At 51.4% G+C, this 16,432-nt stretch overlaps 1 protein-coding gene across 3 annotated transcripts in view; it reads left to right on the top strand.

The window, feature by feature from the left end:
• The window catches only part of MGAT5B (alpha-1,6-mannosylglycoprotein 6-beta-N-acetylglucosaminyltransferase B), a 71,016-nt gene that overhangs the window by 32,310 nt on the left and 22,274 nt on the right, over positions 1-16,432 (top strand). For all 3 annotated transcript variants that reach the window (XM_039716433.1, XM_039716435.1, XM_039716432.1), the window contains exons 4-8: positions 5,994-6,106; positions 7,177-7,250; positions 8,682-8,852; positions 9,610-9,774; positions 10,746-10,915. In XM_039716433.1, coding sequence (XP_039572367.1) covers positions 5,994-6,106; positions 7,177-7,250; positions 8,682-8,852; positions 9,610-9,774; positions 10,746-10,915 — 693 coding nt within the window. The remainder of the gene's footprint in view (positions 1-5,993; positions 6,107-7,176; positions 7,251-8,681; positions 8,853-9,609; positions 9,775-10,745; positions 10,916-16,432) is intronic.

The raw sequence follows: 16,432 nt of genomic DNA, 5'->3' as shown, positions 1-16,432 counted from the left end.
TGTGCTGCCCTCCCACCACCAGGACCAGCACTCAGACAAGGCCTGGCTGCTCATCCAAGCCAGGGGAACAGCACTGGATGATGAGGATTAAATCCAGGGTGACAAGGCCAATAAATAGAAACTGCCCAGCTGAGCCTCCCGAGCTGCTGCTGCCTCTCGTGCTGCACCTCCTCTCTTGGGGTCATTGGTGTCAGGGGACTGTGACACAAATTTTAGACAAAGCATCAGCCACCCAATAACCCCCCTGGGTCTGCGTCCTGCCCTCTCCCCTGTGGCCAACCCTGGTTTTTGGATACAAGCCATCCCAGAGAGGATGTGGAGAGACACACCAGGGCATGGATCTCCCAAAAATGTTCTTCCTCCAGCATGGATGAGTTTTACTTCTATTCTCTTATGTTAGTGGAGCAAAGCTTTTAATTTTTCCATCTTCTTGGACATTTTAATGACTTTTTTGTTATCCAGCACTCGGATGAGAGTTTTTCCCCACATCCCTGGGACTCCTCAGCTTTCCAGCCACTGAGTTGGTGATTTCCTGAGCTGGGTGACTCTGAGTGTTCCCCACTGGAGGGGGTTGGGGATGAAGAGGCAGATGGATGGATGGGAAGAGCAGCCTGAGCCCTCAGGGTGACCTGCTGGTGATGCCCTTGGGGCTCATTTTTCCTGGAGATGTCCCAGCTGTTTGAACAGGCAACACCTCACAAGCAGCAGCAGGAACCAGGAGGACAGGACAGATCCTTTTTCCCTTGGCATTCCCTTTCTCTTCCCTGTGGGATTTCAGCTCTCTGGCCTGGAGACTGAGGCTGCTGTGGGGTTGGATGTGATTTGTGTCCCCAGAGCAGTGAAAGAGCAGCACCAGCCCTGCTGCTTTCTGCTCTGCTTTGGGTCTTTGGGCAAAAAAAAAAAAGTTAAAAAAATATTTAAAGAGGCAAATGGCAGCACAGACACTGAATGTGAGCAAGTGGAAATCCTTTGGTAAACTGCTCTGTGCAAATGCTGAATTTGTTGATGTATTATCTTCAGAACATCTGCTTTTCTCCATCTGTATTGGTCTTCCCAAAGCCATGGCTTTCACAAGTTAATAGCAAGAAATATCGGATGAGCAAGCAAATATGTTTAGGGCTTGTATTATGAAGACAACACACAAAGAGAAAGAGATTCATCTTTTCATAATGCCACTTTTATAAAAGGCAATAAAAATACAGTGGTTTGTAAAGGGATAAACAGGCTGGAACCAAGCTGGTGCTGTGGAGTTGGGGACAAGAGCAAAGTGAAGGGAACCAAATTAATGCATAAAAAAGTGACAGAAAACCCAACCTCCGGCTATATTCTATGGCAAATGATCTGTCAGTGGGGAAAGATACATCTTAATAGCAGTTTTTGAAAGGAAATGAATACTGTATACAGAGCATTATAAAGCACAGTGTGATCTGAATCTTAATCAACGGGGGGAAATATAAATCTGAAAATAATAAAGACGAAATCTATATTGATGGTTAGGAGTAAAAATACTGTACTTGCTGTAGTAAACGCTTTTCAGGTCCCAGGGAAAAAATTGTTCTAGAAAAGCTGTGGTAATTTAGTGTAGTTTCAATAGCTGGCACAGTGCCAGCACATTTTGGTGGCATTTAGCATGTCACTATGGAAAAATTTAAAAAGCAGGAAGGGAAAAGGCACAAATCTGCTCCCTGGGCAGTGGTGGTGCTGGAAGAAAGGAGATTCTTTTTCTGCTGGGCTGGCAAGGGCTGTGCTGGCATCCTGGCTTGGATCAACCACGTGGTGGGATATTCCTGCTGCTGTTGAGCAGAATAAACCACTTACCTTGTCCTTCCTCGTGTCTCCAGTTACTAACAACAAGGCATCAAACTCCCACGAGGCACACAGAACCTTTTCACATGGCAGATACACCTTTAAATGCCTTATTTTCTTGTCCCCCGCCTGGGTGACAAATCGCTGTGCTGATAGTTGATGTAACTTATGCTTAACCTGCTTGTCACCTCCTTAATGCCTTACACGAAATTTGCTGCTCCCGTGATGGCCTTGTTACCCAGCAGACACAAACACTGGGACCTGTCAGTGCTCCCAGCTGGGAGAGTGGCTCTTCTCCCCAGGTGTGAAATCCCTCGCTCAGAAAAACCCCACGAGGGTTTGGAGGCATCCAGTTTGACATGCAAGGGTGAGGAGCATGGGAGATCTGAGCCTGGTTCTGTGTTTCAAAGGGGCTTTTCTACTTTTCTCCCTCTCCTTTTGATTCCTCAGGTTTAGCTTTTCTATTTTTCAGATTCTGTGCTGCTTCAGTGTGTGGGTCTGGGTTCATATCAGGGGATGGTGAGCTCTGTGCACAGAGCAGGGACACAAAACAATTCCTGCTCTAGCTGGGCACCAAGGACAAATGATCCAAATCTCAGCCCAAGAGCACAAACCCCATGGGCTGGAGAGAGAAAAACAAGGATGGGACTGCAGGGGCTAAAGCTGGAAATGGACAATTAACTCCAAGATGCAAATGGAGCAGAACTGACCAAAGTGAGAGACCCCGTGAGCCCTCATGCATTTTGTGACCATTTTAGTTCATCTTGGGTGCAGCCCTGGCTGGGCTCTTGTGCTGCCCAAGGTGGATCCATGGAGGCCTTTTAATAAATCCCTGCTTTATTCTTTAGCTCTGTCCAGCCCCTGTTCTAGGTCAGCCTTCACAAGGCATCACGTTCATATGTTCCAGGAGTCATGGTGGACATTTTTAGTGTCCCTTTCCAGTAATCCTCTGTGTCGTGGGGAAAGCCTTGTGGTGCTCATGCGATGCCTGGCTTGTCTGGAGGACTGGAATGCGATGCTCAGAAATACATTTTGCATCAAAGGGCTTTGAGGTGAAATCTCTGTGTTTGGGGAGCAGCTGTAGCTTCACAAGAGCTGGGCAATCTGGCACAGAGCCTCAGCCAGCTCCATCACCCAGCACTATGGCTGCATGGCAGGACAAAGCTGTGTGGGAAGAAAGCCATTTATTTAGGATTTATTTAGGATCCTGATTTTTGTTTGAGCATTTTTGTGGCTGCCCAGTGCTCAGCCCTGGCTGAGCTAAGGTCTGGAGGTCATCAGTGAGGACGTGGGGACTGAGGTTGCTGTTGATTTTTGAGGCTCACCGTTCCTTGGGTGTTTGGGAGCAAGTGAGGATCGGGACAGCTTCTGGGAAGATCCTTACCATGAGTGATGGAGAAACCTGGGGTGCATCTTCACCAAGCCCACATCCTTTTCCTGTTGAAAACAGGAGTTTGGGCTCACTGGCTCTAAATTCACTGCATCCTTGTGATGTTTCCTCCTAAACTGCCTATCCCAGATGTTTACTGAGTGTCTCTTCATCACCTGCAGGGTCTGAGGCTGCTTGCTGGTGGAAAAAGGTTTGCAGAAATGGGGGTGTGCGAGCTTTCAGACCAGGACAATTTTATCTCCTTGGAGCCATGCTGACAAGCAGAGCTTATCTCAGGTTATTTTTGTGCCCATATTTTCCCAGGGCCTCACGAGCAGCCTCCCTGCTGCAACGGTTACAGCAGGATACCTGGGGTTTATTTTCTGCAAAGGTTGGAAGTGACTTGGGGGCAATGGTGTCCTCTGCATTTAATTATTATTTCTTAAAAGCCCAAGATCAGTGGCTCCCTGTGGAGATATGCAGCCTGAATATTGATGGTCATAAACCATGCCAGAAGGAAAAATGTGGGCTGCTCGCTGCTGGCAAATGGACTTTAAATCAACAACTGAAGCAGTGTCGGTTCATAAAACCAGGATTTTTTTAGCCTTGAGGACAGAGGTACTTTAAATCCCAGCCTTCGGGTTCACTGATCTGCTGGAGAACAAACATAAAACTTCACCACGAAGGACCTGACATCAGCACATATTTTTTGTACCACGAGTATTCAAGGTAGCCCTTTTGGTTTTGCTCACTGCATGTGACATTCTCTTGTATTATAATGACCTCAATGGCAGCAAGAGGGAAAACTTACAACCCAAACACTGCAGAAGGGGAGATTATTTACTGGGATAACTCGTGGAGACATGGTGGCTGTTTGTGGTGGAAATGGCAGGTATCTTAGGTTGGAAATGCAAGATGGGCTGCGGGTGTGTATTCTATCACCATCTGTCAGAGGTGGGGCAGTTATTTTCTGTTCACAGGGCAGTTTTCTTTATCTCTCCCACAGCCAATCCTCCCTCCAGCAGATCTCTGCTGTCCATGGCCAGGGAGTGTCCCTGCAGGGCTGATCAAATTCCAGCATCCCATGGGGAGATGCTCCGCCCAGGGGAGGAGCCAAGCATTCCTACCTGGATACAATCTGAGCCTGGGACAGCACAGCAGCCTTTGCCCCCTGCATTCCCAGAGGAGCAGCTTTCTCCTGCCCTGCATTCCCAGAGGGAGAGCAGGCCCATCTCCAGCAGCCCTGGAGCTGCAGAGGAAAACTGCAGCCTTGTGCAGGATCCCTGCTCCAGCAGAAGCACAGCTGGCACTGCAGGAGGGCTGAGCCCCCATGGGATGGGACTGTGCCACCACCCTGACACACAGGGCTCAGCTCCTGCTCTGACTCTGCCAGTGTTGTTTTGTATTACTGCATTTTTATTTTTATATATGTATTCTTTTTTCCTAGTAGAGAACTGTTATTCCTATTCCCATATATTTTCCTGAGAGCCCCTTAATTTCAAAATTGTAATAATTCAGAAGGAGGGGGTTTGCATTTTCCATTTCAGGGGAGGCTCCTGCCTTCCTCAGCAGACACCTTTCTGTTCAAACCAAGACACAGGAGAGGTGTTGGAGTGGGAGGGCTCGCTCCTTGTCAGACCTGGCAGGGCTCCACTGCTGAGGGATGGAGTTCTCGTTGCCTTTTTCCAGCTTATATCAGGTTTTAATTGACAAGTGGCCTCCTTACAGGGCTCTGTTTTCCTGTTCACACAACGTGTTCCTTGGATCAGTTCACTGGGGCTGTTCACCCAGGACAGTGTTGATTCCAGGTTTGATTCCATGGAAGTATGTGCAGCAATCCAAGCTGGTGGGATCTGACCTCAAGCCTTGGTGGAAGGTTCCTGTGAGCTTTCCTGGTGCTGCCATTCCCAGCTCAGCCCCTGCTCCCTGTCCCTGCACAGCCCTGGCTGCTGCTCCTTGCTGCAAATCCACTCACCTGAAACTCACAATCACTGAAGTTGGAAAACACCTCTGATATCATCGAGTCCAGCCATTAACCCAGCACTGCCAAGCCCACCACTAAACCCTGTCCCTAAGAACCACATCTGGGTATTTTTGGGATGCTTCCAGGGATGATGATTCCACTGCTTCCCCGGGCAGGCTCCAATGCCTGGCCTCACTTCCAGTGAAGAAATTGTTACTGATATCCAAATCTAATCTAATCTAAACTTCCCCAGGTGCAAATTGAGGCTGTTTTGTCTTGTCCTATCACTTGTTCCTCAGGAGGAGAAACTGATCCCCACCTTTAGTGGATGGGCTGGCTCAGGACATCCATGTGTCCTGTGTGTTTTTCACCACTCTGCTCCAAGCCCATGAACTTCCTCAGCCATCCTCAGTTTTACCTTATTTTCTCTGTATTTTTATTCTTTTTCTCTTTTTTTTTTTTTTCCTCAACACAGCTTCCTACTGCAAGACCAATTATCACAGCAGAGGATTTTCAAACACAGCACATCTGAAACAAGAAAAAACATTTTCTTGCCAGTCTATTTAATATTTTCCCCACATAAAATGCACAGGTGGATCCATGTTTAACAGCACACTTCAAAAAAATGGCAGAATATGTATAAAACATTGATTTAAATAGGTTTTCAATCAAACCTTCTGGAAGGCAGTGACTTCTTTGCCTGCTAAATGCTGCACTAGGCATTCCTATGTTTCATCCTGGAGCTATATTCAATCTGCTGGCAGCTTCCAAGGGCACGGATTTCTCTTTGAGCACCTCTGAGTGTCACCACTGGGAGCCATCAAGTTCTCAGGGTTAATTTGGTTTCTTTCCCAGGTTCCAGCCAGCAGCTGGGCTGATGGAGAGGATCCAGGCCATAGCTCAGAACGTGTCGGACATTGCCATAAAGGTGGATCAGATTCTCCGGAACAGCCTCCTGAATGGGAAAGGTCAGTGGCCCTGGGGGTCCCCGTGCCCCAAACCCCCTGTGTGTTGTGCTGTGCCCGTGGGAAGGTCCAGCCATGACAAATTTGGTAAAAGTCCCAGAAATGGAGGCTGATCTTGAGGCTGCCTTCCTTGGGAAACTTGTGCCTGGATGAGTGATGACAAATCGGAATGGCTGTCAGGAATAAATGCTGGGGAATTAAATGCAAAATTAAAGGTGAGGAGCAGTGCCAGCACAAGCACTTGGATAGAAGAATTTGGTGGTTTGGATCCAAATTCACAGGGGCTGGGATCCAGCACCAGGAGAGACATTCCCATCCCACTGTGGCACTGCTGGGAGGGCAGCTGGGCTCTGCAGATATTCCCCCAAATGCCTGTGTGGTTCTTGGGGTTTAGGCTGAAGATGCTTCCACTCCCTCTTGCACCTCTTGCTTTGCAATTATGGGCAAAGGAAGGCTTAGAGGGGGGGCTGGTGGCTTTTATTGACCCAGCCATGAGGGGAGAAAAGATCCTGATGCCATTTTAACCACTTTGTGGCTTATTCTGGAACTCACCCTGGGGGCCGAGTCTTCTTCCAGCAGCTCAGCAGGACAGCTTTTATTGCAAATTTACAGCTTAAAGGCTGTCAAGTACTTCCCTAGATCCTGCAGCCTCCTTATAAGAGTGGGGATAGGTGGAATTTGGGGTCTGAACCAGGCAGAGGGTGCAGGGAAGTGTTGGAAATGCACCTGCTGAGATTTAGGGAAAGAGAACATTCCCAGCATTGAAGCAGGGTGGTTTCCTCTGTTTGTTCCCTGATTTGGGAAGGATGCTGAAGATGCTTCACACCTTAATGTCCTGCTCCATCCAGTGGGATGGGGCTGTCTGCCAGCCCAGCTGTGGCACCAGTGAACATGCTTGGGGGCTGCCAGCCCTGTCCCATCCCATCCCATCCCATCCCATCCCATCCCATCCCATCCCATCCCATCCCATCCCATCCCATCCCATCCCATCCCATCCCATTCTCCTCACAGCATTTCCAGCTGCTCCTCTGTCATGCCCCAGCTCTCCCCATGCCCAAACTGTCTCTCTGCAGTGATGGAAGGCAGGAGGGATCAGTGTGAGGTGCCCAGGGATCCCAAGTACCCCGACTGTGCTGGCAAGGTGGAGGTGAGTTGGGGTCCCCTGTGTGGGAGAGGGTCTCCAGCTGGGATGGAAGGGCCCAAAGCAGTGACCCTGGGGGTTAAACTGGGAAGGGCAATGGGGAATGGGATGTTTTCCAGAATAAAATGTCTGTTAATGTTGGAAAGGTGCATCCCACTGAAGGAGGAGCAGCAGAGCCAAAGGTGTGGAAAGCAAAGCAGGGCTGTGCTTTGAGGAGAAAACACAAGGGAGGTGTCCAACCTTCTCTGGCAGCCTTTACTACAGAAATGGGATTGTTTTCCCCCAGTAATACCCTCCCCAAATGTACCTTTAGGTGGAGTGGTACAAAGCACTGGAGCCACAGGCTGCAGCAGAACCAGCTGTGAGACCACCTCTGCCTGCAGCCCTCCCTGCCTGCAGTCTGTGCGTTCAGTGCCAGAAGCACAGTGAGGAGGAAGCTCTGGCACATCAACTCTGAATATCTGGAGCATTCCCTGGTGCCTGGGGATTAAGCCCAGCACTGCCCAGAGCAGCAGCTTGTTCAGGTGGCCAGAACCTCCATCTCAATCAGTCCTGCCTGACCCAATCTGCTTTTCATACTGGAATGCAGCCTGGCACTTGGCCCAGAGCATGATGGCTTTGTCAGAGAGCATATTTACATCAACTAATTAAAAGCATTGCTCTTTTCCCTCCTCTTCCCAACATGCTTCAAGCTCAGGCTTCTGCAGGGCCCAGTCTCTCTGGAAAGATGTTGAAGGGTGTGAGAAAATGATGTGGGAGGAACAAGAAAATGATGTGGATTTTTCACTTCCAGGGATGTTAGCCATCCTTTCCTTTCACAATTTGAGTAAATTCGGGATGTAATGCAATTGTGAAAGGCTGTAACCCCATCTCCCCTCTTGGTGATTGCTGTGCTTTACAGATTGGGCACAGCAACCCGTCCCTGAGCAGATTTGTTTTTGTAGTTGAATTAGGAAGAGGCTGGCAAAAGCCGTTGTGGGGGATGATGAATCGCTGCTCTGGTCCCTGGTTATTCTCCTCTGTGTGAAATCATCCCTGGGGACTGCTGGCAGATCTGTCTCCTGCCCTGCTGCTCCAGGGGCAATGAGATCAGCAGCTCCCCAGCAAAGCCAGCCAGAAGAAATCCCTATGGTGCATAATTTCCTGGAGATAAATGGCTGTGCCCCTGGGGAAGGCTGGCACCAGTGCTAGAAACCCAGGGAGCCCCCAGCAAACCTTTCTGGCTCTTCCTCTGCCCCGCATTCCCTGGAGGCCCCGAGTGGGTGAACACCAGCCCCGTGGCACTGGGGCTGGGTTTGCAGCCCTTTTTCCACCCTCTGCCCTTCATTTTTATCTCCCAGACAAAGGGATGGAGAACAGAGTTTTCCATAGCAGGGGCAGCTGGCAGGGCTGGCACACCTCCTCCATGGGCCTCGTGTGTTTCTTTGCCCCTCGCAGTGGATGAGGGCCCGCTGGACCTCTGACCCCTGCTATGCGTTCTTTGGCGTGGACGGCACCGAGTGCTCCTTCCTCATCTACCTCAGCGAGGTCGAGTGGTTCTGTCCCCCCCTGCCCTGGCGAAACCGGACGGTGGCCGTGCCCTCGCCGCCACCGCCACCGCGGGTGCAGGTAAGGTGGGCCCAGCCTGGCTTCTGCTGGGCCAGGGGTTTGTGTGGGGAGGCATCAGTGGGAATAAACATTCATTGTCAGCACGGCCATGATGCCTGATGTGGGTTTTCACAGAATCACCGCGTGGTTGGGGTTGGAAGGGATTTTGTGGGCAGGGAACCTTGCAGTAGAAGAGGTTGTTCCAAGGCCTGCCCGACCTGGCCTTGAATGTTTCAAGGGATGGAGCATCCACCACCTCTCTTTGCAACCTGTGCCAGTGCTTTATCACCCTCACCACGAAAAGTTTCCTCTTTATGTCTATTCTGAGTCAGTTTGAAGCCATCACTTCTTGTCCTGTTGCAACAGGCCCTGCTAAAAATTCTGTCCCTGTCTTTTTGTAAGTCCCTGTAAGTATGGAAAGGTTGCAAGAAAATCTCTCTGGAGCCTTCTCTTGTCCAGGCTCCCTCAGTCTGTCTCCACAGCAGAGATGCTTCATCCCTCTGATCATTTTTGTGGCCTCCTCCCCTCCACTCCAACACGTCCGTGCCTTTCCTCTGCTGAGGAATCTGGGTTCTCACGAGGAGCCCTGCGTGCAGTGGGATCCCTCTGGGATTTGGGGCATGAGGTGGAGGAGCTGCCACAGCTCCAGGGCAGCAGGAAGGGCTCAGATCACCTCTGCTGAGACGGACAAACCTCCCCCAGGCCGCGGGGCAGCCCGGGGGCTCCTCTGGCGGCCGCTTTCCCTACACTCACCGTGCAGAGCCTGCTCCTTCCCTAGGCAGCTTTCCGGAGGGACCTGGCTCGCCTGCTGGAGCTCATCGGCACGGGCAAGGAGTCCCTGAGCTTCATGAAGAAGAGGATCCGGCACCTGGCCCAGCAGTGGCTGCGGGCAGCGCGGCGCCTGGAGCAGAGGCTGGCGGGACGGCAGCGGGACCAGAAACACGTACGGGGGTTCTCAGGGAGGGGAGCCAGCTGGCAGGAAAATTCATTTATGGCAGCATGTGGGTATTGTGTTTGTGGGGTGTCCCAATGAAGGAAGGAATGATGACTCTGACTCCATGCTCTCAGAAGGCTAATTTATTATTTTATGATACTATGATATTAAACAATACTATGCTATACTAAACTATACTATGCTAAAGAATACAGAAAGGATACTTACAGAAGGCTAAAAATATAACAATGAAAACTTGTGACTCTTTCCAGAGTCCCGACACAGCTTGGCCCTGATTAGCCAATGAGTCAAAATAACTCACACCAGAATCCAATGAAACAATCACCTGTGGGTAAACAATATCCAAACACATTCCACATGAGCAAAACAGAGGAGAAGCAAATGAAATAAGAATTGTTTTCCTTTTTCTGAGGCTTCTCAGCTTCCCAGGAGAAAAATCCTGGGCAAAGGGATTTTTCCAGAGAATGTGAATGCCACATGTGGGTCTGTAGGGTTGGTCTGTTGTCCATGGGCATGACTCCACAGGCATTTGGGATGTGGCAGGACTGGTGGATTTGTGACAGTGGGGTGGATCTTGGAAAGGGGTTCTGGTGGGTGGAGATGGTGTCTGGCTGCCATTGGAGTGTGACAGATCTCCTCTGAGGATAAGCTGAGGTTCCTGGCCCTCCTGGTGGTGTTTCTATTGGGTCTTTGGCCCCTCTGTGCTGGGAAATCCAGCTCCAGCCCCTGGTTCAGGCTGTGATGTACATGGAGAGCACAAGCCAGGCCCTGGGATACAGAGTGGCAGCCAAAGGGCCACGCTCTGGCCATTGGGTCTGTGCTAACTGGACATACATAATTTGTCTGCACACCTGACTGAGCTCCCTGAGTAATCACAGCCTGCAAAGGAGCTGGAGGGAATCAAGGAAAACCCAGATCGTCCCTTTCCCCAGTGCTGACCCCTCTCCTTGTCTCTGCAGATCCTGGTCCATATTGGCTTCCTGACGGAGGAGTCGGGGGACGTTTTCAGCCCACGGGTGCTGAAGGGAGGCCCTCTGGGCGAGATGGTGCAGTGGGCTGACATCCTGGCTGCCCTCTTCATGCTGGGACACAGCCTGAGGGTCACAGTCTCCCTGAAGGAGCTGCAGAGGTGGGTGCTGGGCTGCATCGAGGTCTTAGGTGGAAGCACCAGGTCTGAGAAGGCTGGGGGAGGCTCTTTGCCCACCTGCATCTCGGACAGTGCTGGTGCTGTACTGTACAACCAGCATTGTGGCTGGGAGAGATCCCCTCCTGCATCCCAGGAAAGTGGGAAGGACTGATGTAAGGTGATGCTTTGCATGGAGCTGATGTGGACATATCTGGAGCAGGGCTCTGTGCTGTGGCCTCAGTGCTGGATCTGAGCAGAATGGTTGCCTGCTGCCAGCACACAGCATCACCTGTGTCCCCTGACACCTGCCTGGAGCTGGCTTTGCTGGTGGTGACCTTCCCTTCCCTTCCCTTCCCTTCCCTTCCCTTCCCGTGCATCCCTTGCAGGGGGTGGTGGTCCCCAAGTTGTCCCACCTCAGGAGGTGGTGGGGGTGACCTGAGGACATGTGAGGGGATTTGTTGCTGCTGGAGGCACTCCTCACAGAGGGAGTGGTTCTTTCTGCTGTGGGACATGGGGCAACACAGGATGAGAGTCTCCAAGAGGGACCAATATTAGATGGAAAAAGAGGGAGAAGCTAACAGTGGGCCCTGTTCCTTTCTGCTGTTCTGCTATTACTGGGCTGACACTGCTGCCTTCTGTCGCCTCATAAGGTTTGCTCCCCTCCCAAGTGGAGGGCAAGTACCAGGGAAATTGCAAATTAGATGGGTTATAAATCAAGAAGAGCCCGAAGCTGCCTCGAGGATTGGGCAGGCTTTGGGAGATGCTAAGCCGGCATCAGCCACATAATGAGCCATGCTGGAAAGGGAGTGATAAAAACCCAACAATCCTGGAGAAAAACAACAAAAAACCCCAACCCACCCCTTGCAGCATTTCAGAATTAATGGATGGAATTAGCTCCTAACTAATTAACTTCAAAAAAATCCCGGTCCTAATGCGAGAGGCAGCATCTCCTCAAAGAGGCGGGAGTGACATGCTAAATAATACCCGTGTAGTCAAGGATGAAAGGAGTTAATGGCTGGGAGGGTTGTGTTGTTGTTGCTGTGTGGTTCTTGTTTGTGTTCTATAATGACAAACCTCCTGGTGGTTGTTTAGGGAGGGGAAGGAGCTGCCGGCTCTCACGGGGTGCTTCTGCAGCACCCGTTTCCCTCTGTGACTCTGGCGAGAGCTGCTCTGCTGCCTGTAGTATTTTGCCCTTGCCAGAAGCCTGGGAGCTTCCACGTCACTTCTCAGTGATGAGAGCTCCTCCTCTGACGTGGATTTGGATGTGTCCCTTGGGATGCAGCTCCATCTCTTCTCCTGGGTAGCTGAGATGGGAAGTGAGCGAGCCGGGCTGGGGCTGCACATCTTGCCCTTCTCTGTGTCCCAGAGACTGTCCCCACCTCCCCCAGCACACATCCAGTGCCTTTGGTGATGTTTTAAATGCTGGACACCCACGTCGAGTGCTCTTTCATGTTGATGGGCTGGGGTGAGTGGAGGCAGGAGCTGGGGATGTAACCACGTCCCCTCTGTCCCTCTGGAGACCAAGCCCAGCTTGGAGGGTCACCACGGGCACCTTTGTGCAGCCCATCAGGAGATGGGTTAGATGTGTCACAGAGGGGCAGAGGTTCTGAGGGGAGGAACGAGTGGTGCCAGCAGTCCTGGTGCTGGATCCTGCAGGTGTGTCAGTGACATCCCTACTGCTGGGCTGCTGCCTCTACGGCGTGCTGGGAAAAGCTTTTGCCTGACCAGGAGCGAGTGGGAGGCTTAGCAGAACATGAGTAATTAGTCCTGAGGTGTGCTAAGAGTTAATCTTGGGCTCTTCCTTAAAGCCTGGAGGCATTTTACCTGTAGCCACAGCTTTGAACAAGGGCTGCAGAGAGCCAGGGATGCACAAAGGGCTGGGGGATGCAGCAAAGCTAAATCCCTGTCCTTGGGAAGTGGCAACCCAGGCACTCTGACTCCTGTCTGTCCTGCACCCCCTTGAAACAGCAAAGCTTTGCAGCTCTGTAGACTGAGCCTGAATTTATCCTCTCCCATCCTGGAGAATCCTTGCAGCAGTGTTGGGTGGGTTTGGGGGTATTTTGCTCCAGCAGTGTGAAATGTTGAATCCATCCTTGTTATGCTCTTTTCATGGCTGGGAGCTGTAGCTGCTCCAGCCCAGCAAAGCCTTCACTGGAGCCCATAAATTATTCAGTACAGATTAACCTCTCTCCTGGTTTGGTTTGGTTTTTGTTTTTTTGGTTTTTTTGTCTCTTCAAATTTCTGAGCTGATTTTTCTGCGTGTATTGATCATTGGCAAGGGATCACTGGAAGATTTGCCTGCATACACTTCAGCCAGTGGTTATCTGAGAGCTGTTCATGATTAGCATCTGTATTGATTGCAATGCAGCAGTGCCTGGAGGTGGTCTGGAGCGGGTCAGGAATGCTGAGGATCAAGCAAATGAAGGAGGAGAAGTAAGGCCCTGGTCAAAAAAGCTGGTGATGAAGGGCTGGGGGTGAAAACATGTTGGGAGTGTGACACCCATGTGTGTGCTGGGCACCTCTCCCTGCCCAGCAGTGAGGGCCAGGGGTGTCAAATGCTTCTTCCTCTGGTTTAGGGACTGATGCTAATCTGGAACAAAGATAAGGAGCTCAGGGAATCTGCAGGCTTCATCCCCAGCTAAGCTTGGCACTGTCCAAACGTCCCTGTGAGGTCTGAGATCACAGCCATGCAGCTCAGCCCTGGTTTTTCAGGGCCAGTTTATTTGCGTTATCTTTTACCCACTACAGGTTTCAAGATCTGTGAATTCCACTGCTGAGTCCTATCAGGGGCTATTTTTTCTCCTGTAGCTGAGCTAAGTGCAGGTGTTTATTCTCCTTTGAACTCCCAGTGAATTTGTGAGCTGCTTCTGGTGCCTCTGGAGAGGCAAGGGGTGAATCACAGGGTTATCTGTTCCCTTCCAACCCAAACCATTCCGTGTTTCTGTGTGCATCTTCCCAGGAGGAAAATGAACTGCCGAGCTGGAGCAGGGAGCCAGGAGCTGTTTTCTCTCTGAGATTTGTGCTGGGTGGGCAGCCAGCAGCATTTTGAGCCTTGTCTTGAAGCAGGGAGGGAAGAAGCTGAACCCCAAATCTGAACAGCAACACTTGATTCTTGCTGAAGACCCCTGGTGCTGAGTTGGTAGCCCAAAAGTGCTTTCAGGGAGGTGAGAATCCAGGCCAGTGTTGGTGTTGTTGCTTGCTAGGGGAGGAGTGGGAAGTGCCTGAAAGCTCTGAGCTGGGTTGTTAATGAGGCAGTTCATGAGTAAATGCTGGAAAATTACAAGCAGCACTTTGGAGCAATGGCTGAGCCCACAAAAAAAGCTTTAATAAACTGAGGCTTTTCCTCTGGAGCCCCCGCGCCCTGGGGTCAGGCAGGAAGGATCCTCTCAGCCTTTTTCCCTGGGAGAAGCAGCACAAGGGGCACTCCTGGATGCTCCAGCTCCTACCCTCATCCTTGAGCCATGGGAGTGGTCATCCTGGCATGTCCAGCTGCTTTTCTGGGGCTAAGGGAGAGGCTGGGGGAGAAGGGGCTGCAGAGCCGTGAGTTGCTGCGGAGTTCAGAAAAGCACTGAAAGGTGATTTTCTCAATGGTTCCCTCGAAATTAACTGCTCATAAAGCAGGACAGAAAGTCGAAGAAAATGGGATTTGATGCCTCTTGGGGTCAGGGCTTTACAAAGCACTCCCAGAGCTTAATTGCTTCTGTGTCAAGTTCTGGACTCTTAATTCTCGTCCTGGCAAAGCACTGGATTTGCAGCACGTGCCTGTACCCTGTGCTGGGAGCCTTTTCCTGCTGTGGTTTGGGTGCTGAGCCACCCTCCCTGTGCTGGGGTGGGGAGGATGGAGCCTTGGAGCTGTGGTGGGACTTGGCTCTGCTCCCACTGCCCCATCTCCTCCCAGTGCCTGGCACACAGCGAGAGCCGTGATCTTCCTGCTCTTTCTGCACTCACCGAGGTGTGCTCAGGCTGCACAAAGGGCTGTTCAGATGGAAACACGATGTCCAGAAAGCACATTTCTGATTGTCTCCTGGCAGATTAAAGCCATCTTTCTGTCTCACATCTGTTCACATGAAAACCTGTGCCATGCCCAGGCTCTGGCTTCACTCCCCTCACCAGCTGGCGAAACCAGTCCTGCTGTTGTGTGGGAGAGAAAGGAGCTGCTTGTGGAAACAGCCAGAAGTGGCTGGTTCCATGTGATCCTGATGGAGCTGCAGGGGAAGGATTGATCAGCTCTGCACCACTGGGGAGGAGCCTCCAACCTTTAGCAGGTGCTCCTGGTACTCGAGTCCAACCTGGCTTTGGGCACTTCCATGGAAGGGGCAGCCACAGCTTCTCTGGGCAGCCTCTGCCAGGGCCTCACCACCCTCATAGGGGGAGAATTTCTTCATTTTATTGGAGCTGCTGGAGCAGCTGGGACAGCAGGAGTACAGCCCATCTGTCCCAGGGTCTGCCCAGGCACTACCAGCACGTGAATGCTCAGTTTCTGCTGCTCCCTGCAGGAATCCAAGTATTGATTTCTCCTTTCCTGGGAAGTTCCTTCATATTTGCTGAGTCTCCGACCAGAAAGAAGTGTTTGTTCTGGCACTGTCTTTTGAGTCTCCAGGTCTTGGAAATAAATAAAAGGATTACTGAACTTCCTCCCTGGAAGGGTAGGGCTGTGTCATACAAGATCAATGATGAACCAGAGAAACAGTCCAGGTGCACCTTGCAAAAGTGAAACCATTGCAGGTGCTGAAATTGCCTGTAAATCCTCATTTCCAGGGGGTGTTCATTCCAGCAGGGGAAGAGCTGGGGGCAGAAGGCAGGCAGTAGGATGTTCATTTTGTGGACTTAGATTTGCACTTGTTGGTTGTGATGAGCTTGTCACAGACCCCCGGGAGCTGCTCTGGCCTGGCTCTGGCACCTTGCATCCCTGGATAACATCCCTGTGCCTGCTGGGCTCTTGCAGCTGAGGGAGCAGTGAGAACAGGCTCCCTGCTCTGTTCTCAGCCTTGCTGATGGCAGCAGATGTGGGCAGAGAAGATGCAATTAAATATAACACAAAATATTGGCCCAGGCTGCCAGGAGATGCCCACGAGATCCATTTAGTCCTGGATTTCTCAGCACCAGGAGTGATAACGCGGAAAGAAACGTTGGGTTAATTTGAAAATAGGTCAATGGGATGTAAAGATAACCCCGCAGTCATCTGACTCCAGAGCACCCGCACCATGCCCGAGGAGGGGACGGTCCCCTGGCTGATTAAAGTACCTCTGAGAGGAAAATAGCAGGACAAGAAGCTGCTGGAGATTTATTCTGGAGTAGGCACAGCTGGTGGAGGCAGCTGGCGGAGAGGCGAGCTCGGCATCCGCTTGGATCGGAGCCGCTCCGGCTGCTCCCTCCCAGAGAGGAGCCAGGGCTCAGCTGATCCAGGATTTGGGATGGGACAAACGCCTGGATCACCAGCCAGAGGGGCTGAGCTGGTCACCACCCATGGCCGGTCTGGGAGGGGAGGTTTCCCCAGCAGATCCCTGGGCTGTGCTGGCG

The sequence above is a fragment of the Passer montanus genome, unplaced genomic scaffold, assembly GCF_014805655.1.
Source record: "Passer montanus isolate IOZ18808 unplaced genomic scaffold, ASM1480565v1 scaffold35, whole genome shotgun sequence".
Taxonomy (NCBI): Eukaryota; Metazoa; Chordata; class Aves; order Passeriformes; family Passeridae; genus Passer; species Passer montanus.
This window is presented reverse-complemented; position numbering and strand designations above follow the sequence as displayed.